Source organism: Amblyomma maculatum, chromosome 3 (assembly GCF_055883805.1).
Source record: "Amblyomma maculatum isolate TAMU_Amacu chromosome 3, ASM5588380v1, whole genome shotgun sequence".
Taxonomy (NCBI): Eukaryota; Metazoa; Arthropoda; class Arachnida; order Ixodida; family Ixodidae; genus Amblyomma; species Amblyomma maculatum.
This window is the reverse complement of record NC_139346.1, coordinates 208,697,871-208,725,868: the sequence shown is the minus strand read 5'-3', so window position 1 is coordinate 208,725,868 and position 27,998 is coordinate 208,697,871. Positions and strand designations below refer to the sequence as shown.

The 27,998-nt window shown below is 46.0% G+C and overlaps 1 protein-coding gene across 3 annotated transcripts; it reads left to right on the top strand.

Annotated features, from left to right (window-relative positions):
* Window positions 1–27: 27 nt before the first annotated feature.
* LOC146197564 (transcriptional adapter 2-alpha-like) lies at window positions 28–27,812 on the top strand. 3 transcript variants are annotated; one of them, XM_084599469.1, is made up of 10 exons: window positions 28–517; window positions 626–717; window positions 2,159–2,256; window positions 14,609–14,668; window positions 15,165–15,326; window positions 17,031–17,252; window positions 17,529–17,689; window positions 20,058–20,136; window positions 22,370–22,479; window positions 27,380–27,810. In XM_084599469.1, the coding sequence occupies exons 1-10, from the start codon at window positions 365–367 to the stop codon at window positions 27,569–27,571; spliced, it is 1,329 nt and encodes a 442-aa protein (XP_084455595.1). In that variant the 5' UTR covers window positions 28–364; the 3' UTR covers window positions 27,572–27,810. The 3 variants fall into 3 exon arrangements, with proteins under 3 accessions (XP_084455595.1, XP_084455596.1, XP_084455597.1); XM_084599470.1 differs by having other exon boundaries at window positions 22,406–22,479; window positions 27,380–27,805; XM_084599471.1 differs by lacking the exon at window positions 22,370–22,479 and having other exon boundaries at window positions 27,380–27,812.
* Window positions 27,813–27,998: the final 186 nt, after the last annotated feature.

Below are 27,998 nucleotides of genomic sequence, written 5' to 3'. Positions count from 1 at the left end.
GCGACAGATACGCAGAGTCGGCGAGTCTTTGTCTGTAACCGCCCGGCGCCCGCTTTTCACTGGCGTACTGTAACCCTGTAACTACTGGCGTGCGTGGTAAAAGCTGTGTGTTATTTGATACTGCCAGCAAACACAGACAAAAATTAAAAAAACAAATATCCGTGTTGTCAACCAGATCCTTGGTTTGACTTGGCTGTGTAGTAGGCAGTGTATCGAACACCGTGGTATCGAAGTACTTGCATAACGAAAGTTAACCGGTAGGGCTGATGTCAAGGCAAAACGAAACTGTCTGCCGCACTCTCACCTGTGCTGCTATCTACAAAAACGCGAGTCGTCGCTGACAGCTTGGATTTTCAATATTAGTATGACTGAGTCGTGCAGCTTTTGCTCCTACATTTTCACAGACGTGCATATAGTGTGTGTGGACTGTAATCCTCAAGTTCCCATCTGTATACGGTGCTTCTCTAAAGGTGCCGAATCCCTTGTACACAAGAACGACCATCGGTACACCGTCGTGGTAAGTTCTTCGCAGTTACGATTTGCGTGGGTAAACTTTCACATGCCGATTATTGCACATACTTCGTTTGTGAACGTGTCTCAAAGCGTTATATCTTCCTCTTCGCAGACAACAGAGTTTCAGTTGCTGTGCAAAACGTGGACTGCCAGCGAAGAGTTGAAGCTGCTAGACGCTCTGCTGGAATGCGGCATTGGAAACTGGTGCGGCTTTACCGTCTTTCGTTCTTCTTTTTCCTTTTTCCTTTTTTTTTTTTTTTTTTTTCAGGCTTTGTTCATTCTACTGTGAGTGAACAGAGCCTGAATGAAAAGCCTGATAGCTGATGTAAACAGCCTTGCACAGGTCTGTAAAATTCAACAAGTCATAGTAAATGTCTGTACTGAAATGTATCCAAGCATCAGATTATGCATTGTCAATGAGGCGGGCCTCTTAGGCACGATCCTCTCGGACATGCCAATGTCGGTCTCCATTAAGTGGTACCAACGAGCAATTAGTTTGCCTTAGCTGGACTTGACTGTGCCTAGTTCGTGTTTAGTAGGCTGAAATTCCTTACCGCGATTAATTGTGCCAGAAAGCTGAGTGAGGTTTATCCCACATGTATGAAGGCCATTACAAATGCGTCCCAATTGCTTGACCTTGCATAAGTCATCTTGTCATACATGCAACATGGATCGGTAAAAACTTACCTTTTTCTTTTTTTTTTTTTTTTTTTTTAATGGCTGTGAGAGTACCAAATATCAGACGCTGCTGTTTGTCACGAAAAAAAAAAAAAGAAATTCACACAGTCTTCAGCAGCCAATCGCAGTCTGGAGAATTTCACCTAGGAAATTTTTTTCAGCTGCTGATAGAATAGGATACTGCGTTGCAAATTAACATGGCTATGACTGGATCTTGTAATAGCCTTGAAGATGATATGTAAGGGTCATTCTTCTTAAGGTAAGGGTAAACACGCGAGAAGGTGGTTGTTCTCCTTGAAATGTCTTTGCGTGTGACACAGCTGTGTATTGAAGCAGAGTGGCTCAGTCACAAGGGGCCTGTAGATGATGCTTTCATTGGCTGTCATTTTTCTTCTATGTGCGGCCAGGTTGGACACATTGAAGCACTGAAGAGAACGGTCACGCACTGGGTGTTAACCTTAAAAGTGGATGACACTGTACCAGTGGTATAAGTTTATGTCTGTTTTAATGATACCACTAACTCGATAGCCTAGGGCTGTTTCATACTTTCCAGGTTTGCTTCTAGTCTAGTTCAGTTGATTCCTTGACCTGTTGAAAGGATGAGCTGAAAAAATAAAAACTTATCAATGTGTGTACTACATAATACCGAATTGAGCACATATTTTGGGAAACTGTATAGTGCCCAATGCTTCAGAAATGTGATTTAAAAGTCGGAGTGCAAATAAATAGATAAAAAAACAACAACCTAGCATCATATGCAATGGGTACATAATGCAGCTGGGAAATTTAACAGCAAGGCATGTTTAAAAAAGATGTTTCCATATTAGAATGCATAATCAAGCCATTATGCTGTCTCTGCAACTTGTTAGATTATGGAAATATTCATGTCTGTTCAGAAGATGGTATGCAGATGCAGTTGTCTTTTCAAGCTTTATTTGTTCAGACATCTACTTTTTTTTCTTTCCAGGAGCGACATTGCAAAGCACGTGGGAAAGCATTCTCCTAAGGAGTGTGAGGCCCACTATCTTCAACATTATATATATGCACCAGCTGGGGACTTAAAAGGTTTGTTTTTCTAATCATGCATTTTGCATATCGTGTGCTAGATGGGTGAAACTGCATGGGTTTTTTGTTCCAATATATTTATAGTATCTGTAGCTGCTTTAAAGTTGTATAGACACTTAAATTTTTGTTTTTGTATTTTACTATGTGTAATGATGGGTAAGACATAACTATACATGGATCGCCATATCCCCTTTGGGCACGAAAAAAATCTTTGCAATACGAAAAATATCTGAGGGCTATTTTTGGTTCTACACACTTCAAATGATGTATTCTGAAAAAAAACTGAAAGACAAAATTTATTTTTTCATTGTCTTTTGCAATGCCCAATTCGGGGACAGGGCACCTCAATACAGAGACAGTAATGCATGCTACTAGCAGCAAGTGCGATAGTGTACTTAGCAAGATATTGGGCACAAAAGTTGGTAATATATTATTGCTTGATTTTGTAATTAAATCAATCACTTAAGAGTATACTTATTGTAAAAGAGGTAAAAGCAATTGCTCTAAGCCAGCATGCACAAAAAAATGTGGCACTTTTGGCAGCGAATCTGACACTTCGCTGTGCATCATTCACGGCAGCAGCGCTGTGAGTTCAGTGTGTTGACATGCCCTGGCCAGTAGTTGTAGCCGTCGTACCTAATGGTAGCTGTCAGTAACAAATGCGGTTTAGCATTCATCACAACAGGCTCCGCATACTCACTACTTGGCCGACCGCACTATTTTTGAGGTGTTGTGCTGTATGCAATTAGGCTGTTCGCAACATCAGTTTTGAAGGCCATCATGTCCAAAATAATTTTCTGTGCAACCTTCTCAGCACTTGTGTCTCACAGGTACGCTATCCAGCTGTTGCATAGCGCAAAAAATAGAAAGTGAGAAATTACCTCACCGGTCACTTTCTGGTCTTGACCTAGTAGGATGCAGTGACTTAAGGAAGTCGAGTTCGTTGACTTGTCGAGTGTGGCGCGTTTCGAAACATCCAAAACGACGCTTTTATAACCTTTTTGCACAGCAGGGCGCACAAAGTAAGAAAGTGGCACTGAACACTCAGAAAAGAAGTTTGCCGGCAGAGGCGGCTTTGAGGTGCCCTGTCCCCGAACACGGACGCTAACATTCGGAAGTGCATGCAAGGCTGATTACGCTTGTAACAAGGATGATAGCTGTTATTTCACAATCACGGGCCCTTCCTCCAATAAATAAATGCTAATATTTTGGGTAGCACAAATTCTTAATAGTCCAAAATGACAAAAACTAGAAGCAATTACTGTTAGCTCCGTAGAACGTAGCTGTGTTCATTTTTGCATTGCTTTTCAGGCAGGACTTCTTTTACTTCGCGTAAGATGGTGCCAGTTGTTCAGTATAGTGGCTCAGGGCAAGTGTTTTGAAACATTCAAAACGGCGTTTTACATTTTGCGTCCCCATACAGGGACACGGCACCCAAAGGGGATATGCTGCTTGCCTATATGACCGCTAATAATTAATAATTGAATTGCTCTTCTGACCTGTTTCAGTTTAGGACTGAACAGTTTTGGTTTATAGGTCACATGAAGGATGGAAAAAAACCGCGATATGTCCACTCATGTTGAAACACAACGCGGGAAAATGGGACATGTAAAAAGACAACACAAGCGCTGTCTTTCTCCCTTTTTTCTGTCTGTGTCTTTCTTCGTGCGTCCTGTCTTCCCGCGCTTTTTTCCGCTATGAATCAATGAATCAATACCAACTCGCCCAAATCACAGCCTTAATATATACACTCCTTTTGCATTTTGATTGATTAGTGTTGCCAGTCTATCCCAAGAACAAAAATCAATGAAGAAGCAACAATTGTCTTGTAGTTTTCCTCCCTCATGTGGCCTTGATGTCATAACCGTCACTTGGCTGTGTAAATCGAAACAGGTGAGAAAGAAAATGCTTAAAATAAATTATTTAGCAATTGTAGGAATAATGTCTAGCATATCATTAACAAGAAGAGAAAATACAGTCAAGGTTTGGTTTGTATGCTGCTTTAAAGTTTCCAGCTTTGTGGTTGGGTCAGTACAATGATGCAAGTTAATGTTGAGCTTTTATGTCAAAGAAATGTTGTTGGCTATGAAAAATGTCATGTTTAAAGGTATCAGATTAATTTTAACTTTTTTATTGTCAGTGGAGTCTCACGACGCGTCTGCCCTTCCCCCAAGGTCATTGGTTCGATCTCAACCATGGTGGCAATTTTTAGATAGCAACATAACACCAAATGCCCATGTACTATGCGATGACAGTGCACAATAACTCTTTCCTTACCATGGTAAACATGGCAGTTTCAGGGTGAGGGTTTGTGTGTAAAAAGATTATTCAGCTATAAATAGAAAGTATTGTTTTTTTATTGATGCACGAAAGTTAAATATATTCAGGCAGAGAATACGAGAACAAAAAATATGAAATGTGCACGTTTTGTATTACAATATCAGGAGTGAGTATGCATAGTAGCATAACTGTTTGTGGTAATCTTTTCGAGCTGCAAAACGAAATGAATTGTTTGCACAGACCATTTCGGACTACTTGGCAGTGGGAATACCAGTTTGTCCCTAGGCCGTGTTGAAGGAAACTTGACTCGCTTCGCTGCTGGTGGCAAAGAATCGTTCAGAAAATGTCCACTACTTTGAGAGAGGCTCAGAAAGCAATGATTTTCCATAGCAGTGAAAAGAAACCACGGTGTAGTAACTGTTGACAATCCTGGCTGGTTGGAGCTGGGTTCAGTATCTCAACTGTAAGAAGATGAGTGAATGTCACCTTTTTATACATTGCTGTCCCTTGCGTCTACAAAGTTTTGGTGTGTCGATGCTGAGGAATTGCTTGAACGGTGCCATTGCTGGGAAGAGGATTAGTGTGAGGTGAGGACAAGGACATCACCTTGGACGCCATGCTTGCTGTGATTGCTCTGTGCCGAGAAGGATTGGTGGAACTTAAACATACTTGCTCATGAGACAGAGAAGAAAATAATCTAGCAGGAATAAGGCATAGCTCTTTTGTAACACACTTAATGGCACTACAATAAAAAAATAGCTGTGAATACACCTTATGAGCTATTCTGTGCTGTCATTTAAATTGATTTCGATAGGCACAGTAAGGAAAGAGGTAAAAAGAAACAGTAAAAAAGTTGAAAAAGTTAGTAAAAAGAAAATAATCTATATAGTCATTCATGATGGCTTCCATCATAGTCCCAGTGTTGCTTTGGCATATTAAACCCCAAAATTCACATCTGCACTTCCACTAATAATATGTGGTTTGGCTTCAATCTCTGGCTTTAAATAGCCTCTCATTGCAAACTGACGCCTGGCAACATGTACTGCCAGAACTTTATTCAGTGAGGCTAGTCTAGCAGTGCTGTTCGAGGAACAAGAGTAAAGCAAGGGATATTTATTTTGTACTGGCTATTTGCGGGAGTAGTGCCAGGTTGTTTGGTGGTCTTTTGGCAAACAGTGCACTGGGGTAAGCCTATTTTCAGCAGAAAACTAACATCATTTCTCCTAATCATTCTGTGCTTGAAGCTGATGATGATGATATGGCCCAAACCCTTTTTAATGAGTGATCACAATGGGTTCTGGATCAGGCCTAAAACAAACGTTGCATACAACGCTAGTGCGTTGTTCACAAATTATTGTCCAGACGTCCCCGCCACCAGTGCTGCTGTTGGTGCACAAGGTTGGCTTAAAGAAATTGGTGGATGTATTTCAAATATAAGGAGCCCATGAATGTGAAGTGTCTTAGTAAACATTTTGTTTGCTTCTTCTTTCAATACCCACCAGAGGCTGATGGGAACTGTTTCTAAGCTCAGACTGTAGATCCATCGCACCAGAAGTGCTTCTCTGTCATTGACAGATGTGAAAAAACTGGTCACTTTTATACTTTGTTTTTCAAGAGTATAGACTATACAAATGATTCGAAAGGCTAATACATTAGTAATACAAAAAAAAAAAAAAAAGGCTGGAACTGTCTACCTGGAAGAGACTCCCACTTTTGGCAGAGCTGATGGTAAAGTACACTAGTTTTTAGACAGTGCATGAAAATTGAGGACAATAGAGTAAGAACTTTGTTTTGAATGCTTTCACACGTACCAGCCCTGTAAATTCTTCCTGGTGCAATTTCTCATTTTGGTTCAAAACAAATATTCTTCCACCAAAATACTTTAGTATATCCAGGCTTCAGAAAGCTAGTTCTGCCGTTTTCTGAAAGCGACAGTATATGCCAGTGGGCACACAACCTACGAAATTTCTTAATAATGGCCAAGACAGTTGGAGACTTTAACAATAACCTCGTCACCTTCGAATCCTTTTGCCGAAGAACTTCTAACCAAAATTGCTTTTTTTTTTTGTGTCATTGAATGTGATTGTTGTAATGAAAAGGAATTATCCGACCCTCAAAAGAAAGGACAGGGGAGCACTTAAGTCACGTTACGTGCAGCAAGGTGAAAGCATTTTGGCCGCCCTTATGCGATCCTTGGAACGCACCTGATTCCTTGACAAAAAGAGATAGAGGAAGACAGAGGCTGTCCCTCTCTCTAACTTTGTACTTTCTCTTTAGGTACTTTCTCTCTAGAGAGAGAGAGAGTCTCTCTCTCTCCACTCTCTAGAAAGAGAGAGTCTTTTTCTCTACTCTGTTAGGGAGAGTGAGAGGGGAGGAGGAGAGAGGGAGAAGCCCCTTCCTTTCTTTCTCTCTTTCTTATCACTATCTATCGTTATCTATCGCTAACTGTAACTATCGGTCACTATATACGAGAACCCCATCAATATCCTGCGGAACCTCGAAGACATTTCTTGCGCACAGTTCTTGTGCACACTTTCTGCGGACAGCACTCATGACCTGTTAAAAGGCTTTAACTAAGTCAGACTAGCACAATGATGTCATCTTTTTCATTGGAAGAACTGCTTATGTCATTATCATAACTGTCCTCTTTTGTTTCTGAAACAGTGCAGACTTCTGTGTATGAATAATCATCTGCGGACAGTGAAACACAGAGAAAGAAATGCTTCATTTCTGTGATGATGGGATAGTAATACCTGCATTGCTTCCACCAGACTCCATTTTAAAAATCAAGATTGTCATATAAAGACTTCAAGTTGTAGATCAAAAAGCAATAGGGGTCAGTGGCGCCATCTTTCAAGCAGCACACAATCTAAGCCGCAAGTGAGCATCGGCTTTTAACGAGCTTTCAATATTGCTGTGTTGAAATGCACAAAACACCATGTAATCCTATTAGGGAAAGATGAAAATGCACTGTGTAAATGGCTTTCTAGCGTGATAGTGTTAAAGGCCCCATTCTCCAGAAAATATGGCTTTTACACTGTCGGCGTCGCAGTCACGAGCGAAAAATCGGGCACGGCTTTGGCAGGTGATGTCTGGTAGGAAACATGGTCGGGCAGTGATTGGCCATAGGATTATGTGACGTCATGCAACCATGTGACAAGGTGTTTTTTGCAGGATCCCCGAACTTAGGTTTCTGAATTCAGATGGGAGGTTGAGGAGAATCGAGCCCTCCAGTACTCCCTTGCCTTTCGAGCTAGACATGCTGCCCCTAGGTCACGCAGGCATATTCATACAGTTTTGTTAAGCGGACCTTTATGTCTAGGTTGGGTAGTCTTTCACATAATGTGGTAGTCTACCACTGTATGCTAAAATATTTTTGAGATGAGAGGCACAAATTAAGGGTTGGTGGTTAAAAGAGTTGCAAAGTGTACGTATGCTAATGAAGGTTCATAAGAGAAGTCACTCATGGGAGCCATTAACGCTGTCGCATCATACCTTTTGTAAGAATGGGGGTTTATTCAGCAGATCAACAGGACTTGATCAGCAGGACTGAGCAGATCAGCGGTGAACACAGCGGCAGCGATCACAGTCAGATCCAGCACGCGCAGCGATCACGATGCCACTGACTGGCATGTTCCTTGTGCACTTCTTCCTCTTCACAATTACCCGCGGGACGAAGAGGAGACATCCTGGCGACTTACGGCGTGAGCAAGACGGCAGGGTCGTAATAGGGTTTGAGGCGCTGGACGTGAACAACCTCGCGTCCACGCCGGCGTAGATCATGGGACGGCGTAACAGGTTCCACCACATAATTAACCGGAGAGGTGTGCTCCAGAACACAGTATGGGCCATGGTATTTAGCAAGAAATTTTGAAGACAGTCCAGGGGCATTGGAAGGTATCCATAGCCACACAAGAGCGCCAGACGAGAAGTGCGGTGTCGAGTGTTGGCTGTCATGGTTAGATTTATGGCGGTACTGGGTGTTAGCCGTGAATGCGCGGGCGATTTGTCGACAGTCTTCCGCATGCTGGGCTGCTTGAGACGCAGGTGTATACTCTGATATGTCTGGCTGATACGGGAGTATGGTGTCGATTGTAGCAGAGGGGTGACGGCCGTAGAGGAGAAAAAAAGGAGAGAAGCCAGTAGTAGACTGCGTTGCGGTATTGTATGCGTACGTGACATACGGAAGGACGAGGTTCCAGTTTGAGTGGTTGGAGGAGACGTACATAGAGAGCATGTCGCCAAGGGTACGATTGAAACGCTCAGTGAGGCCATTAGTCTGGGGATGATAGGCGGAGGTGGTTCTATGAATAATGTTGCACTTGGTGAGCAAGGCTTTCACAGCGTCACTCAGGAAAACGCATCCTCTGTCGCTGAGCAGCTCTCGAGGTGCGCCATGGCGAAGAACAAATCGCTGCAAAATGAAGGAAGCTACTTCTGACGCTGTGGCAGATGGAAGTGCGGCGGTTTCTGCATACCTCGTCAGATGATCAACGGCTACGATAGCCCAGCGGTTGCCGGCCGCAGTGTAGGGAAGCGGCCCGTACAAATCAATGCCGACGCGGTCGAAAGGACGTGGTGGGTTGGGTAACGGCAGCAACTCTCCAGCAGAACGTTGAGGAGATGGCTTGCGACGTTGGCAGGTGAGGCATGAGCGAACATACTTGAGTACAAAGGTGTACATACCCCGCCAGTAGTAACGCAGCCGGAGACGAGTGTATGTCTTGAAGACGCCCGCGTGACCGGATTGTGGGTCAGCGTGGAAATAGTCACAAATTTGCGAACGTAGCTGCCGGGGAATAACTAGCAACCACTTGCGGCCATCTGCGCAGTAGTTGCGGCGGTAGAGGAGGTTATTACGAATGGCGAAGTGGGAAGCATGGCGGCGGAGAGCACGCGATGGAGAAGCAGCTGTAGGATTGGAGATAAAATCGAGGATAGATTTTATCCAAGGATCTTGCCGCTGCGCTGACGGCATGTCATTGATGTGAAGCGATGGCGGGGAATCGTCGGAAGGGGAAAGGCTCGCGACCTCAGCTGTAAGGGGGCAGCGGGAAAGTGCATCGGCGTCGTGATGTTTGCGGCCAGAGCGGTAAACAACGCGGACATCATATTCCTGAAGGCGAAGAGCCCATCTTGCCAGTCTGCCGGACGGGTCTTTCAGTGAGGAAAGCCAGCAAAGCGCATGGTGGTCCGTCACTACGTCAAAAGGGCGACCATAGAGGTAAGGGCGGAATTTAGTAAGAGCCCAAATAATCGCTAAGCATTCTTTTTCAATAACAGAGTAATTGGATTCAGCCTTCGTGAGTGTACGGCTAGCATAGGCGACCACGTATTCAGTACAACCTGATTTGCGCTGAGCGAGCACAGCGCCGAGACCAATACCACTGGCGTCTGTGTGGACCTCAGTAGGCGCTGTGGGGTCGAAGTGACGTAGGACAGGCGCTGCCGTGAGAATGTGTCGTAAAGCATTGAAGGCATCGTCGCACGCTGGTGACCACGACGAAAGGTCGGAACTGCCGGACAGAAGTTCTGTCAAGGGAGCAGCAATGGAAGCAAAATTCCTAATAAAGCGGCGAAAGTAAGAGCACAGCCCGAGGAAGCTACGTAGATCTTTGATGGAAGTCGGTTTGGGAAAGGCCGTTACGGCACGAAGTTTGGCAGGGTCTGGAGATACACCTTCTTTGGAAACAACGTGGCCGAGAATGATGAGCTGGCGGGCGGCAAAACGACATTTTTTCAAATTCAGCTGCAGTCCGGCATCAGATAGGCAGGTCAAAGCGTGCTTCAGACGGTAGAGGTGTGTGTCAAAGTCACGAGAAAAGACGACAATGTCATCGAGGTAGCAAAGGCATGTCTTCCACTTTAGGCCACGCAAAATGGTATCCATCATCCGCTCAAATGTTGCCGGAGCATTACAAAGGCCAAACGGCATAACTGTAAATTCGTACTAGCCGTCGGGAGTTACAAAGGCAGTTTTGGGGCGATCAGCCGCTTCCAAGGGGACTTGCCAGTACCCGGAACGTAAATCTAGGGAAGAAAAGAGTTCGGCGCCTTGCAAACAATCGAGAGCGTCGTCGATGCGTGGGAGAGGATAGACGTCCTTTCGCGTAATCTTATTAAGGCGGCGATAATCGACACAGAAGCGGATAGAACCATCTTTCTTTTTTACAAGGACAACAGGTGAGGCCCAAGGGCTGCTTGAGGGCTGAATCACGCCATTCTGGATCATTAGGTCGACTTGCTCTTCAATAGCCTGGCGTTCGGTTGCAGACACACGATAGGGGCGCTGTCGTAGTGGTGCGTGGGTGCCGGTGTCGATGCGATGAGTGACTGTAGAAGTTTGACCCAAAGAACTTTGATGAGAGTCGAAGGAGGAGCGAAAGTGATGTAGTAGGTTCAAAAGCTGAGTGCGCTGCTCTGGAGGAAGATCGGCATCGATGGAACGGAGGAACAAGTCTGTGGAGGTGGGGAGCGGGCGCAGGTGAAGGGGGGCTGAGCGCAGTCACGGCACAGTGCGGCGCGTCGTCAGGTTCCTCAGAGATCAGAAGAGATGCGATTGGCTGGATACTTCCGAGGCATTCACCATGGCGCAAAGCAGTAGGGGAGTTAAATGGGTTAGAGACCCATAACATGGAAAGGCCAGTGGAAATAGCGAGCACTGCGTAGGGCAATGGAAGGCACTTGCGGCGCAGGAAAGTATGGGCTGGTGTGAAGAGAACGGTGTCATCGCTAATAGATGCACAGGCGACACGAACAAGCACTGAAGAGCAGGGAGGAAGGTCGATATCTTCGGCGACGAGGGCTTTAGCACCGGGATTTGATTGATCAGCGTCTGGTAAGGCATCGGGCACAGTCGAGAACCCCACTTCAGCTCGAGCACAATCGATAATAGCAGCATGACGCGACAGGAAATCCCAGCCTAAAATTACAGCGTGCGAGCGAGCAACTTGGCAGCACGACGAACTCAATCGTATAAAGGGAATTCTGGATAACTACTCCAGCGGTGCACGCTGCTAAAGGCTTGATATGCTGAGCGCTGGCTGTTCGCAACGAAAGTCCTGCAATTGGCGTCTTCACTTTCTTTAAAGTGCGACATAGTTTTGCGTCCATTACCGAAATCGCAGCACCAGTGTCAATTAGAGCCATGACAGCAACACCCTCGACGAAAACTTCAATTAGGTTTGTCGGCGACAGATGAGGACTTGGGAAGTTCGACTGGGTCGCAGTTCTCGCCTCAGGAACTGCGGCCTCTAGTTTTCCTCATGTGAAGCGTTCTGTCGACGTCGCATCGGAGAGATTGAGCGGCGTCGCGGCGACGGTGAACGGCGGTCGGATATGGCTGAGCGGTCTTGGGAGAACTGAGGGCGGGCTGGAGGCTCGGTAGGCGCAGAATACTGAGGCGTTGGAGACCAGTATGCAGAACCATGAGTAGGTGGTGCCGACACCGGGAGACGGTTGCGGCAATAACGAGAAATGTGTCCAGCAAGCCCGCAAATGTAACAAATTGGCCGGTTATCCGTCGTGCGCCAGGGATTACGTGGTCTTAGAGCCGGTCGCATAAACTGCGCCGGTTCTCGCGCAGGCGCAGGAGGCGGCTGAACGTAGGCAGGTGGCGGTGGAGCATATGTAGGTGGCGGTCGGGCCGCAACAGCCGCATATGTTAACGGCGCTGTAACAGGCATGGGTTGAGGGGCTGGAGGAAGAGATTCAGCTACCTGTTCTTGAATAATGTGGCGTAAACTGGGAGCTAGGTGTGAGGAAGGTTCTTGATGGCAGGATATAAGGGAGAGCTGTCGAGCAACTTCTTCCCAAATGAAGCTCTTAATTTGTGGCAGGAGCGCAGAATGTTCTCCTGCATCTGTCAGGCCAGCAAGGGACTCAGAGTGCATGGTGTTCGCGCGCGTTATGGCCCTTTGTTTCCGCAGTTCATCATAACTTTGGCATAGTGTGACCACTTCCGCGACGGTGCGGATATCTCGAGTCGACAGCATCTGAAAGGCATCGTCATCGATGCCTTGCAGAATGTGCTTGATCTTCTCGGCCTCTGACATGTGTGGGTTAACGCGCTTGCACAAGTCGACGACGTCCTCGATATAGCTCGTGAAATTTTCGCCAACTTGCTGAGACCGCGTACGCAAGCGCTGTTCAGCGCTGAGTTTCCTCACAGCTGGTCGGCCGAAAACTTCAGAGAAGTTGGCTTTAAACGCGGACCATGATGAAATATCCGTTTCATGGTTTCGAAACCATATGTTTGCTACGCCGGTGAGATAGAAAATGACGTTGCTTAACTTTGTTTCCGCGTCCCATTTGTTGTAAAACGCTCACTCGTTCATAGGATGTGAGCCAGTCCTCGACATCGTGGTTGTCAGTGCCGCTGAAGATGGCGGGGTCTCTCTGGCGGAGGGAGCCGGGACAGATGATGGCAGAGCCAACTTGTATGGCTTGGTGGTTGACGTCCTCAGGCGGAGTTCCAGGGCGAGCGGATAGATCTTGACCGGCAGCTCCACCAAATGTAAGAATGGGGGTTTATTCAGCAGATCAACAGGACTTGATCAGCAGGACTGAGCAGATCAGCGGCAAACACAGCGGCAGCGATCACAGTCAGATCCAGCACGCGCAGCGATCACGATGCCACTGACTGGCATGTTCCTTGTGCACTTCTTCCTCTTCACACTTTATATGTGGAGCTTAAGTATCCCCCTAAATTTTTTCTTTGATTGGTAGTAGCCAGCATGCAAAAGTATGGTACCATTGTTCATTCGCTGCATTTGAAGCTAGCGGGACAAATGTTTCCCACAATAGTGTACACGGTAATAATGTATACTTCACAAGCAGTGCTGCTTTGTTGGTGATGTTTTGACATTTACCAGTACTTGTGAATTACGAATGGCCAACTTTTACTCAAGTATGAAATAATTCGTAAGTGCACTACTAAAGTATAACTCTGCTGTTAGGTTTTTTGTGAGACTGTGGCAAAGCATACCAGCTGGCAAACTTACCTCAACATAGTGCGTGAAAAAAAATTGGAAATTATTATTTGTCTTTTTCTTTTAAATTTCTTTGAAGCGTAACATGGTATTCTTGAATTTTCAAGGCTTCATAGCTCTCGCAATCATTGTGCATGTCTGAACCACCCAGCGATGGCTCACTGCATTAAAAAGGGAGCTCAGGCAGAGTTAGCAGTGGTGTACTGTTTTTGCAGAGGCTGCATTAACCCTGCACAATTCCCACTGGCAAGCATCCACAAAGTGAATGTTTTATACTGCAGGGGCAACAAAAAAAGCATGGTGGGACATAAAGGCCTTCAAGCCAGCCCATGGATATGAATTGCATCCTTCAAACAGCAAGGAATAAGAAAAACAGAACACTTGAAACAAGAGCCTCTTGAGCTAGCCCGTGCAGCTGCACTTCATGCAACGCTGCCTGAGTGCCATCTCTCATAGCATAGTTTCATTTCAGTGCAATTGTGGTCATTCATGCTTGTATCACTGCAGCACTGGAACTAGGCTAATAGCCACAGTAATATGGTGGCATAGTGTGTAATCAGGGAACGATGCCACATTTCTGGTGCAATAGCTGAGCTTTGATTGCATGAGTGTCTGTGGTAGCTAGACCGGAACTGGCTCATGAAAATGCAGCACCTGGGAACATAAGAGCCTGATTATATTGAGTCAGAAATTTCATGTGGTGCCATAGTAAAATTTTATTTTGTTTGTTTTTGCATAATTCTTGTAGGTTTTTCAGCAAGTACTCTTACAGTAACTGTAGTGTACGGTATTTAGAGCTTGGGCTGTGAGGTACATCGTACTGGCAAGCTCTAGAATAATTTAGGCCACTTGGAGCTCTTTGTTGTGCGGTGACATTGTGCAGTACATGAGCAGCTTTTCTTTGCACCTCCATTGAAGTAAGGTCATGAAGGCCGGAAACAATCCTGCGATCTCAAGATCAGCAGCTAAGACCAAAGTCACTGAGCCACCACAGTGGGCGCTGATGACTGGGCCAGAATGAAAACTTTGTAAAAGTGTAACTCTATCACAAGTTAGCAGCTGCTATGTATTGCTTATTCCAGGAATTGCACCAGAACCTAGTTATGAGGGCAGCTGCCACCTTGCTCCAGTGCCATACAAAGGTGAGGAAACAGTCTTCTACTTAAAGCAAACAAATTTTTTTGATGGGCTAGCTTGTAATGCATTCTCATGGAAAACAGGTTAGTGCAATATGAAGCAATGTTCCTTAAATGAAAAAGATAGGGTACTGAAAACAATACATTGTAACATAGCAGAAACAGGTAGAGCAGTCTGAATTAATGAATTGTTAAATGAAGTTATATGAGCACAATTGAAAAACTTAACGTAGAATCAAGTAGTATCATGGGTGTGCATTAGCTCATGAAACTTAAATGGTTCTTTTTCTGCGCTGGGGTGGGGGTACCTAGGGTGGTAATTAAATTGTCTTGAAGCACACTCAAATTGGTTCATCAGATGTCGGGAGTATAAACTGCCGGGAAAGTTCACCAGTGTACAGAATGTGATAATAACGTTCCGTGGTGAGTGCTGCTCTTTGCCACATGTTCTGCATACTGTCTGTAAAAACACCACAATGTGAGCATGTGTTTTGTGATGCAGTGTCGGGAGACCCCCCACGCCCTGTGCTCTGCTCCCAGCAGCAGGCTGACATGGCTGGCTACATGGCAGCCCGGGGAGACTTTTCCCATGAGTTTGACAACTATGCCGAGATGGATATGGCTGACCTGGACTTCAACCAGTGTGAAGATGACCTGGATAAGGGTTAGTGCACTTGGAGGGGTGGTTCAGCACAAGCTGTTTTTTAATGCGATATTATTACAAGCCTCGTCAGGAAAAAAATTGCGGCAGCGGTCAGGACAAGACAGCTATATGTTTCTATGTATCTCCATGGTATCCATATCACCACATCTAGATACCTTCGAGGAAACATACAGCCACCAGCTGAATGACCTGAAGAGGTGTTTGGTTGTGTGCAGACTGACATGTAGATGTCGGCAAGTACAACCATGAAAAATGACAAAATTCAGTGTAAAGGAGTGCACAGCTTCTAACGCTATCACATTGCCAGCACATTATGTAATTGAGTGTCCCATTGAATTTTAGTTGTTCAGTTATTGTTCTTATTGGGCTCCTGCATTTGTGTCTGTTTCTCAAAAGTTGATAGCTTTTGTCACTTTTTTTTTTTAATCTTAGCTATTCCCTGTTTTGTTCATGCCATATAAGCATTTAATTTTTACTTGTGGCAGTTCTGAATCTAGTCTTGGTTAGAAAAAAAACAGTGGATAAAAGACACAGCCACAGGATCAGCGCTCGTCCTGTGTCTTTCTTCTGATTCCTAGTCTTTTGAGCGCTGTTTTTCTCAGGCGAAAGCTTTTAATGGCTCATACCGCCGTCGACAAAAGCTGTTTGTGCGAGCGGCACACCTGATTGGTCGACAGAAAAGTGACTTCACCAGCCGCCAAACCCGAAGTGACCAACCAGAAGTCTTGTGTCTAATCACCAGTGAATCGATACTTAAAAAAATGAATAAACCTTGTCCTCCACCGGGGAATCGAACCTCCATCCCTTGGATCCCCAGCCCAGGGCTTTACCACTTCGCCACGCCCCGGATCGTGAAGCGCTGTTCATAATTCCCTTCGTCTACAGTGAGAATGATAGCAGGATTCCATGAGTGACAGATACCGTGCCTTTCCTTTCCTGTAGACGAATTATAGAACGCCGGTGAACTTTAATGCGTTCAATGAAATGCTGGTTGTGTTCGACAAGAGGCATGCAATGTACCGTCATGACAGGTCATGAGGTCACAAGGCGATTCATGCATATACGAAGCCGATCCCACCGGGCGTCCGATCCAGGCGTCCGTGCGCCCTTTCATTTGCCGCTTCCTCGAACGCCACACCATACAGCAAACAGAAGCAGAAGCAGGCATTAGTACAGCAGGTGTCAGCGGTGTTTGAAACTGATTTACAGGATAGAAAAGGCGCAGTATCTGTCACAATCCTCTGCGGACACATGTACCACGCTGTAAAGGAAGGGAAGAATGTGCAACAGTAGTCACCCTCTTTACTCAAAGCATTATTCACCGCCACATTCGCTACAGATGCGTAGCAAAATGCGACACTCAGGCTCTCGCCTTTCACCACTTTAGTCACCAAAGTGTCTCGTAATTTTTCCAACCATGAACCTGTACCAACCCACCCAGTTCTACAAAGACTGAACCTGAATGTAGCTCATCTATACTACTCTGCCGTTGGACGAGTTTCTAATATTTGAACTGCAAGACAGGTTATGCTTGTACTAATTGCTTAAAGTGGGTGCGCCACACAAAGGAAAAAGTACAATGCACTATAATCAGGCTAGGAGTGTGGGACGAGCAGCTCATCATGGTGTCCAGGGCTGGTGATATCTCTGTGTCATCGCCAAATCGACTAGATGCTAGTTGCTTGTGGTCTTTTTCATTCACAGAGCTCCAGTTGGCAATGGTGTCAATTTACCAGAATCGGATGCGTGAGCGGGCACGGCGGAAGTGGCTCATGCGCAAGCACGGCTTGGTGCATGTACTAAAGACTCAGCAGAGCTTTCGTCAGTACAGCCCCACCCTGGGTGAAGGCACTGTGGCCCTGCTGCGCCGCTTTATGCAACTGCTTTCGCCAGATGACTTCGAGTTCTTGTGCGAAGGATTGCACAGTGAGTCCATGTCTTAGCCAGTCTCTCTCGTTGAGAAAAGAAGCTGCATAGTACAAGATCAGTGAACCTTGACTTGAGTCAAACATCTTGTATATATGCCTCGTGGCTTTTGCTTCATATAGTTTTGGAGATAAACGCTAGGCCTAATGCTTATTGTGTATCTCTCACTTGGCCCGTGTGCCTTTTTGCTGGCTATTATGTCTACGTCACAAAGCCTTTGGAGCCTATGCATGAGAGCACATGATCACAAATGGTGGCGGTGCTCCTCCAATGCAGGCGAGCAGCTTCTGCGTCAGCAGGTGCAGTTGCTGCAGGAGTCTCGCAGTATGGGAATCACACGGCTGGACAGCATCTCGCTCTTCAAGCAGTGCAGCCGCTGGAGGACTGCCCACCGGCCCAAGCATACGGCTTTCACAGAGCTGCTGTCACATATCAAGGTGGGTGTCGACGAGTTAGTGCACCTGCTCTTCTCACAGATTCCTTGCTTTTGTGGCAAATAATAGCCATTCTTAGTATGCTACTTAAAGTTTTACACCAGGAGACCATAATTTTGTCAGCACATATCCTGCACAGGGACTCCTGGAAGACTGCTGTTTAATGGAATGCCAAGTTACAGCTGTCTGTTGATGATTGAAAAGTGTACCAAAAATTTGTTCAATTTGTGTGTGTTCATTAAGAGGTCTTTTAATAGGCTCGTCGCTAATGGGGCTAAAGTGCCAGTTTGAATAGTCTAAATGTTCTCACAAAGTGGCTCCGAAGTGATGAGGTCTCCCTGTATAAATTTACCTTCATTTTGAGCATTGCATTTAGAACTTTCTCTTGGATTAGGAGTTATTCTTCTTTTTGAAGACTGGCCAAATCTACCTGAACAGGAACCAGGAAAAACATGAAAGCTTGTTATCCACCTAAACCGTACCTCTATCCAAGCTGTTATATGATCTGCTTTACATGTAACTCTACACCACCACATGCTAAAAGAAAATTCTCAAATAATCGAGGCAAAATGAGCATGCAAAGTTTGGATTTGGCTCTTCTTTTGAAAACTGATTCCTACAGTAGTAACTCATGTGCTGTTTATGAAAATACTGTTTAAATTTAATTGGGCTGTGAATTCAGCAGAAAAACAAATAGAACATTTATTGTATGCAATGAGGGTCACTGCTTTGCTTCAGAATACAAGCGAGTAAATGTGAATACCAAGCTTCTGTCACTAGTTCTCACGTGGCAGCTTTCTTTCTCACTTCGGCAGTGGGAAGGTAAATCAGCCAGAATTTATAGGCTCTAGTATTTACATACTTCTTTATAGCGTCATAAACTCAAAGATAGTAATAAAAGAGAAATAGTAGATGTAGGCAGGGCACAGAGTGATAGGACAACCACTAGTCCTATCATTTTCTCTCTGCATCTGCCATTTTGCTAGAAACAGTGAATAAGGAAGTCCATATCAAGTAGCTGAACTAAACACTTTAAAGTTCAGTGTAACAGAGGTGCATCCTCGCTTCCTTGTCAATGGAACTAGTAATCTTTTTGTTATTGTCACCTTTTGAGTTCAAACGTTCTTCCAATCCCTTGATTTCCTATGAAGCTCATTTTAAAGTGGTGCCGGAGGAAGAATACAGTTGCCGACTCAACAGGTCGCTGGAAAATGGTCCAAAAAATCTGCGAACTTAAAAAGAAAATCACTTCGCTGTGAAATACTAATTTCACAAATCCGAACTTTCATGTATTCCATGTTCCTTTTGCAAGCAATGATACTAGAATTTAACCAAGCCGGGGTCAAGTTTTTTTCATGTCTGCACGATCTCGCATCACCAATATCAGCCTAGCTGCAGTGTTTGCCCCCAGCTGCATGAAACGAGAGTGGTGTTTCTCTGTGCAGCGATGGGCGCAAAGATAGAAAAAAATCCTACTGGAAGATGGGATACGATGCGAGTGCCTTTAGCTGCACCTCGACGCCTACATCCCCACATCTGCCTTGCATCACGTGCAGCACCGTTTAAGTTGCGGCCGATGCCGCTGCTGTTCTACTCTTAGAGTGATTGCACACTTTTCTTACTAGGTAACCCCGATGGCAATACTAATGAGTGTGCCATTAAATCGAGTGGTAACGGATGAAACAAATAGCCAAATCTATCCAAATCACTCCGTCCGAGGGCTTTTCAATATGGCGATTTTCATTCAAGGTGGCGCCTTTCACAACAGTGGAGGTCTGGTCGTCAATGATGACAGCCACTCACTTCTTTGTCGGGTCAGAAAACTGACACCATAGGGTCTGAAATAAGGGTTGCGAATATGAACACATGCCTTTGAAGTGCCCGACAGTTCTTGAGTGAAGTGCAAGATATTATTTAAATCCAAATCATTGGAGTCCGCTATATATGAACTCATGCTCGAAGCAGCCCAATCTATGAGGCCCCAGAAAACAAAACAAGTAAAGGCTCTCATGAGCGGATTTAGCTCATTTTTATCCATGCATCAGCAGGATCTGGCTCACTTTTCATTTGAAATAGGATTTGCATGCAGGTTTCCCAGAGAAAGAGGAAGGAAACTTCCAGTATCATGGTTTCATTTTCACAGGAAAGACTCATAAATTTGTTGGTCATTCGAGTATAATTTGACATAGTTTCGGTGTGGTGTGGATTTGCCTTATCTTGAAAAAAAAAACTAAGCACTTCTAATACAGAGCCACACTTTCTTTTAAAATTTTGTGCAGTGCCTATGATGTAAAATATTACTCCTTTGAGAAGTATTATGTTTCTGAATCCAGTGCCTGTGGGTGTCTTGCTGACTGAGCGTTTATTGCAGAATGAAACGTCAACACAGGTTTGGCTTCATAAGCAACTTGTGAAGGATACATCCCTGCCTGCATCCCCAAAAGGCATAGGTAATAGTTTATAGTACCTATTTTTTTTTTTTTTTGCAGCATGTTAAAGAAATAGCATTAAGCGCCCCGTTCACCCATCAGCATTGTCAGAATTTTGAGCTAGAAAACTTATGGTTTTAATCCATGCTGCACGAAGATTAATCCACTGCAGGAATGCATGCATGTCGTTCAAAGTTCTGATCCCGTGCATACACAAGAAACGGCACAAAGAAGGCTGTCACTCATAAAAACCTTTGTACACTCGTTCCATTGTGCTCACATGGCAGAAGCAATGACATAGCATGCATGGCATAGAAGCTTTGCCTGTTTTCAGTGTCTTGGCACCAACATTTACAGTCAAACCTCTCTATAATGAAGACTGATTGACCTTGAAAATTAGTTTTTTATATTTGATATTAGTCCTAAAAGTGCGTGTACAAATTCCTGCGAGCAAGTCTACTAATAAATACAAGGAAAAAGCACCTTAACATGGATAACACAAAGATGGGAGCAATTTTTTAACTAAAAGCTTGGCATAAACATAATATCTTGCCTTTCGTTAAAGCTTGGTGATGCAACCACAGTTAATTGAGAATTCTGAATAATTCAGCTGCCTGCGCATGCAGTCCTGCCCAACACCATGCAAGTCTATTAAGTCTATAACACTGGACGGTCACTAATTCAAATGCTACACACTAATTCGAGCAGCCTCTCTTTGGAAGGCTGTGTCCAGTTATGACCAGTATGGCAAGTGATCGTCTAAATTAGTTCAACTCAAGCCTGAATTGAATGCTGTATTGTCTCTTACACGATTTGACGTGCATGCAACCGGCGGCACCCTCTGAGAATAGTCTGCCTGCTTTGTTTCGGTTCAACTTTCCTAAGCTTCGCAGCTGCATTTAGTGGCAGCAGCGGCCGCGCATCTGCCTTCCAGCTGAGCATATCTGCGCACCCACATTGGACGCTGATTGGCTCCATTGCATATTTTCTCTCAAATCAATATGCATGATTCTTCAATTGTGACAAAGCCATATGCTCTTCATGTGCCATTTGAAATCTGTGTGGGAAAGCCTTGACACACACAACACAAGCAACATGTCGCACCGTGAAGGATGCCCAGAGGCTCCTAACAGTTTATAGTAGTTCTGTTTCAAAGCCTGCGACAGCATGCATGCAAAAGAGCATTAATGAAAATTTGTGTGAAAATCATCATTTGTCATTTTCATGGTGTTCAGAGGTCAAAAGCTAGGCACCTATTGCGCATTCTTCCACCACATAAATTCACCTTTATAGGACGCATTCAATAATTCAGAGGTTTTTCTAGTTCCTTGGCGTATAGAAACATGGTGCGCTTAGTTTTTTTTCAAACTTAAATGTACTATAATATAAGTGGTTCCTATTGGTTTGTTCAGGTGCATTTTATAATTAGGGCATTTTTCTACTTCCTTGGTGTTCAAATTGACGAGCTTTCATTATAACTGTGTATGGAAACATGGTGTGCTTAGTTTGTTATGGGCTATAATGTCAGCCAGTTACTGCAGTATAATGTCCAACTCTGGGAGTATAATACAGATAAATAGCTCGAGCAAAACTTGACAGTCAAGCTTGGATATACTGTACCCGGATGTTTTGAATTTATCGTACGTCTAGACTATCCCCTTGAAAGTCCTCTGTAAAAGTATACAACTGTACCAAAGCAAAACCAACTATGCATTCATTTTGGGAGCGCTTACTCTATATATAGCATACTGGCAGCAAGGTTAGACTGATAGGCACTGCCTAGTTCCAAAGCGCATCCACACTGCCTTCGATGTGGAACAGTTAAAAATAGTAATGCCAGCAAGTGGTGTGCTGCTGGCATGCTGGTGAGCAGCACGTTGCTGCAAGAAGCATGCCAGTAGCATAGGTGTAATGTATTCTCATTTTTGGGTTGCAGATAAGCATATGTTTTGCCATTTTTTAAATGTTGAACTATTTTGCAATCGCGTTCAACTTCAATATATCCGGGTTCGACTGTATAAGGTCTGCAAGTAAAATGTTGTGCATAAACTTTTGAATCTAAGCTGTCAGCTATTTTTCATGCATTTGGGGTGGAAATGCAGATTGCTTCCTGCTCGAAATCGTATTGTCAAACCTTTCGCGCCAATATTTGACATTTTCCTTGCTGCCTAATAGGAGCTCAGGTTTCACTGTTTGTGCATTCCTGCTTGACAGTTCAGCGTAGTTTCAAATGGCGCACTAACTCTCTCTTTAGACGACTCTTCAAATAGCGGTTTTATTAATTCCTTAGTGCGGCGTTCAGCACCACCGCTTGCCATTGAGGGTATGCCCAGCTATGAGAAGCTCAACGACAGAGAAAGGGGGGTGAGTTTCATCGGTTTTCTTGACAACAAAAATTGTGCAATTGCATTATGAGTCCACTGTTTTTGGATTTGTGCATGGACATTTGTTGTGATGACTTGGATATAATCACGTGAGATGCAGTGGCAATGTTGTAGGGAATTTACGGGATTGCAGCGGAGCACCAGAACCACGTGAGATGCAGTGGCAATGTTGTAGGGAATTTACGGGATTGCAGCGGAGCACCAGAACAAGAGGACCAGTGTGGCAGGTTTCTCGAACGGAACAGCCCGTGACGTGAGTGCGCACCCAGCACGCGCCGTTCAACTTTATTTTCTTCTTTCGCTGGCCGGAAAGAGCGATCTTAGTGCCTTCGCTTTACAGCGTCGCTGTGTGTTACAGGGACCCCCAGACAGAACGGTGAAATGTATGTGCTGACGGGGCTAGGATGAGGGTGCCTCAGCAGCAGGCAGGTCAGCAGATAAGCCAGTAACATCCGAGGGGAGCTCCTGGGGAGGTGTCTCCATGTATGTTGGTTTGAGGCGATCCAAGGAGACTACCTCTTTATGACCATCCAGCAGGATAGTTGCAGACTTTGTCGTCTTGTTAAAGACTCGATACAGGCCGTCATATGAGGGGGTAAGTAGCGCCATTACAACGTCTCGCCTTACAAAAATGTGCATCGAGGATGCAAGGTCTGAGTGCACAGAGACCTGACGGTCAGATGTTAGAGGCGGGACTGGGCGCAGGTGTTGAATGCAGTTCTGAAGGCGTTGAAGGTACTGCAGAGGCTGGGACGAGGAAGCCGTAAAGAACGAACAAGTCTCCGGAAAGTCGCAGGGGTGCACCAAAGACGAGTTCGGCTGCTGAACAGCCAAGGTCACGACGAAGAACGGCGCGTAGACCAAGAAGCACCATAGGAAGGCGGTCAGCCCACTGCTCATGATCCAAGCGAGCAGTGAGGGCAGTCTTGAGCCATCGATGGAACTGCTTGACCATGCCGTTGCACACGAATGGTATGCTGTGGTGCGACAGTGTTGGCCGCTTTGAACCAGGCTTGACTCTAATCTTCAGACGGATACTTACAGAAAAACAATGGACAACATATTCCTGTCGATTACAGTGGCTCGCTCACAATTTCAGAATTCAGTGGGGTGCCGAGCAGACGGGTGAGAGAAGTGCATTCGAAAGGGTACATTCGAACTGGTGGCCGCGATCCATGGTAACAATACCGGGGCTACCGAAGCGGGAAACCCATGCTGAACTGAAGGCTTTGGCAACTGTTTCCGCAGTAAAGGCTTTGGCAACTGTTTCCGCAGTAATGTCCGGAATGGGCACTGCTTCGGGCCAACGAGTCGATCATTGTCAGAATGTACCGGCAGCCATGAGAGGGAGGTAGCGGCACGACGGAAGGCCTCCAGGATGAATGCATGCGGTAGAGCCAATGACATGTCGCACCAGAGCAATCCAGACACAAGCGGATGAGGCACGAGCTGTAAATGGAGGGCACGGAATGGTCATGCAGGGCTTGAAGCTCAGGGTCTTTTAGCTGCGCCTAGGCCAGACATCCCCAGTCCACAGCAGATGTAGCCACGCTGATGGAGGTAATGCGTGAAAGTGCATCAGCTGCCTCATTGTCGATGCCTTTGATGTACCGGATACCTGTTGCGAACTCTGATATGTAGGCCAGCTGAAGTACTTCGCGGGCGACGTATTTGGAAGAGTTCGTACGGAACACATACACCAGAGGCTTATGATTCGCTAGAACGTAAAATGGCTGGTCCTCCAAGAAGTGGCGGTAATGCTGGATCGTGAAGTAGATGGCAAGCATCTCATGGCCAAACACGCTGCAGCGAGTCTCGGCAAGCTGGAGCTTTTGAGAAAAGAAACCCAGTGGGTGCCACTCCGAGCCGATTTTGTGCTGGAGAACAGCATCAATGGCCGCGCTGGAAGCATCCACCACAATACGAGTGGGCATGAAAGTCCTAGGGTGAATGAGAAGGATCGAATTGGCGAAGACTTGTTTTGCAGCCGTGAAAGCATCCTGAGCTTCGGGAGACCAGGAAATCGTGGAAGAAAAGGATTTAGTTGTGCGAAAAAGGTCGGTCAAGGGGTGAAGAAGGTCGGCACAGTGTGGGATAAAGTGCCGGGAAAAATTCACTAGGCCCAGGAACTCGCAGAGCCTGCGTAGGGTAGTGGGTGCTGGGAAGTCTGACAACTTAGACGTCAGAAGGTAATGGATGAATTCTCTGCGCCAAAGTGTGGTGGCCAGGATCTCAAGCTCAGAAGAGTTGAAAACACATTTCTTGGCGTTCGACCAAGCCAAATTCTTGGAGGCAATGAAAGAGTTCCCGGAGGTGACGCTCGTGATCTTGTGGAATACAACTCACGGCAAGGATGTTGTTGATGTAGGCAGATACAGCCGGGAGTCCACGTGTCACTTCAGCAATGAATCTTTGGAAAGTTTGAGCTGCGTTGCGTAGCCCAAAGAGCATGCGCACATACTCAAACAGGCCGAAGGGTGTAGCAATGGCCGTCTTCGGGATATAGACTGTCTTAACGGGGATTTGATGGCACGCTTCGACAAGGTCCACTTTACTAAAAATCTTGCAACCCTCCATATGTCTAGTGAAGTCTTGGATGTGTGGAAAGGGATAGCCGTCGTGGACTGTGTGAGAATTGAGAGCCCTGTATGCCGCACGGACACCAGTCACCTGGTTCTTTCTTGGGCACCAGATGGAGCGGTGAAGCCCAAGTGCTGGACGAAGGGCGAATAATACCCAGCTTTGAGCATGTGGTCGAATTCCCGTTTACCAATCGCCAGACGCTCACTGAAGAGGCGGCACGGACGAGCTGCGACAGGTGGACCACGTGTGACAATGTGGTGGGTTATCTATGCTTGGGTGGCTGGTGGAGATTAAAAGGCCTCGTGACCTCGGAACAGTCTGCGAAGACTTGGGTGTACGGGCATGACGGGATCAGCGTGCAGATGCCAGTGGAAGTGACAGCCAATATAATGTCAGTGATGGAAAGGCGCATCATGCTGTCAATGAGACAATAGTGACGTATACCGACGTCTAGATCAAACTGCTTCAGGAAGTCTGATCCGCGAATGGGTTGATGGACTTCTGCGACAATCAAGATCCATTGAAACGTGCGCCGCAGTCCAAGGTCCAGAGTGAGGGACCGGAGACCATGCGTGGCGATGAAGGTTAAGTTGGTCGCATGAAGAGTAAATCCAGGTGACTTGGAAGTATGCTCAGCCTTGGAGGACGGCAGTATGCAGACTTCGGCATCACTGTTGACGAGGAAGTGCGGGCCGAAAATGTGGCCCATGACTACGAAAAGGCAGTCATGGTGAAGGGCGAGGTCACTTGCCGCCGTCAGTAATCTCGCAGCGCCTTACCCGACCAGTTGCATGGTGGAGTGCATTGGCGGGCACGGTGTTGAAAAGTGCGGTGGTACCAGTAAATACGCTGACTGCGAGGACTGGAAAAGCGCAAAACCTCTCAGCGATGATGAATGACGGCGAGGACTTGAGAAGAAGCCGTGCTGGGCATGAGAGGATGTCCGAAGGGCATCGAGAGAAGTGGCCGGCTGGTCGATCCGGGTCTCTAATGAAATGACGGAGGACTCTGGTAGAGAGGAGAGGGCGATGACAGAAGGAGAAGTCGCGTCGTGGACTCGATCAGCAAGCTGGATGAGGCGGCCAAGGGTCAAGTCCCCGTAGCAGCCAAGCATTCGAGTCGGCATTGGTTTCGCCCAGGAGCTGCTGCATGCTAGTGAGTAGCTGGGAAGGGCGGCGGTCTCCAAGCTCTTCGCAGGTGAGCAACTGCTGGGGATGCACAGTCTCAGATGCAGTGGTGTGGTTCAGAATGCACTGCTTAAGTCGCTGGTACGGAGTATCACTCAAGGGTCTAACGATGACATCCGCCACCTCTTGAGCCACCTCGGGAAACAGGTTGAAAAGTGACCAAACTGAGATGCCTTCGAGATGACGTGGTGCAAATGGAAGATGGCTTCCACCTGGGCAAACAAGATCTGCAGATGCTTGGGCCAGAATGTCGGCAGGCGGGGGAGGATAGCTGTGACGTCCCGTGGGTGAAAGGTAGCGTTAGGCGGGGGGTCGGTCATCTCATAGGCCGGAGTCACCAATTTAGGGAATTTACGGGGTCACAGCGAAGCACCAGAATAAGAGGACCAGCTTGGTAGGTTTCTCTAACCGAACAGCCCATGCCGTGCGTGCGCACCCAGCACGCGCCGCTCAACGTTTTTTTCTTTCGCCGGCTGGGAACGCTGATCTTAGCGCCTCTGCTTTACAGTGTCGCTGTGCGCTACACTGCTTTGTGGCAATGTGTGGGTTTGTAACTTGGTGTCATTTTTTGAGGCCCAGTCCACACTCGCCATCATTGAATGAAGCAAGTTGTAGGTTTATGTCAATGAATTCATTGTGGTGGTTAGACGGATGAGAGAAGATAGACATGTGGATGCAAGGCACTATGTTTGCGTGATAACTTTAGAGTATATTGGCCTTTAAATTTAGAAATAGGGGTTAATGGTTGAATATCATCATTCCCCTTGAGAGACAGAAAGAAAAAAGACAGAGAGGCTAACTGGCATGTGTATGAGAGGCGATAGCAGTCTGTCAGTTTGCTGTTGTACCAGTAGGTATGTCATATTCCAATTGTCACATGCAGACAGGAGTTCATTGTGTGGCATGTTGTCATATGGGGCCCTTGTTGCCGAAAAGAGCAGTATGTCAAGTTTTAGCTTGCATAAAAGGCAGCACTTCTGCTTTGAATGGACCAGACTCGGCCGAGGCTTATGCAGTGCTATTGCAGAGGGAAAACAGCAGCTGTAGTGCTCCAACCACACTAAGTTGGTGTCACTTGTCTTGACCCCCTTGGCCTGTGTGTTTTTGCAGCTATGTGCCAGCTTGCGCCTGATGCCAGAGGTGTACCTGCACTTCAAGGCACTCCTTGTCAACGAATATGAGAAGTTGGGCACCTTGCGTCTCTCCAATGCTCGTGCCATCATCAAGATTGATGTCAACAAGACCAGGAAGCTCTATGACTTTTTGCTTGCAGAAGGGGTGGTGAAAAAAGATTTTTCTTGATGGCCAACCATGGATGTCACAGCATCCCCTCTGAAATGAATGCGTTTGAGAATGTCTGTGTACTGCTTGGATTTCTGCCATTGGTAGTGTGCTTCGAGCACACTATCGCTGCTCTCTTGGAGCTTTGCCTGCACCAGCCGTGATAGTTTCTGCAGACGGGTATGATTGTCAAAGAAGTGACAATAGAGCCATTTGGCTACTTGGTTCCCTGCCAAAAATAAATTACAGGAGTTCAACATTGCTGAACCAAATATTTAGCGAAAGCATTATCTGCGGGTGACCGAGCGTTCTTCCTCAGCCCACATATAAAGCCCCGCTTTAACCAAGCCGTATGAACATGCCTTAGTGGCCTATAGGGGTAACGTGAATGCCAGGGTCCTAGCAGGCTGATTCTGACATAACCGCCCCATGTAAAATGAAAGATCAA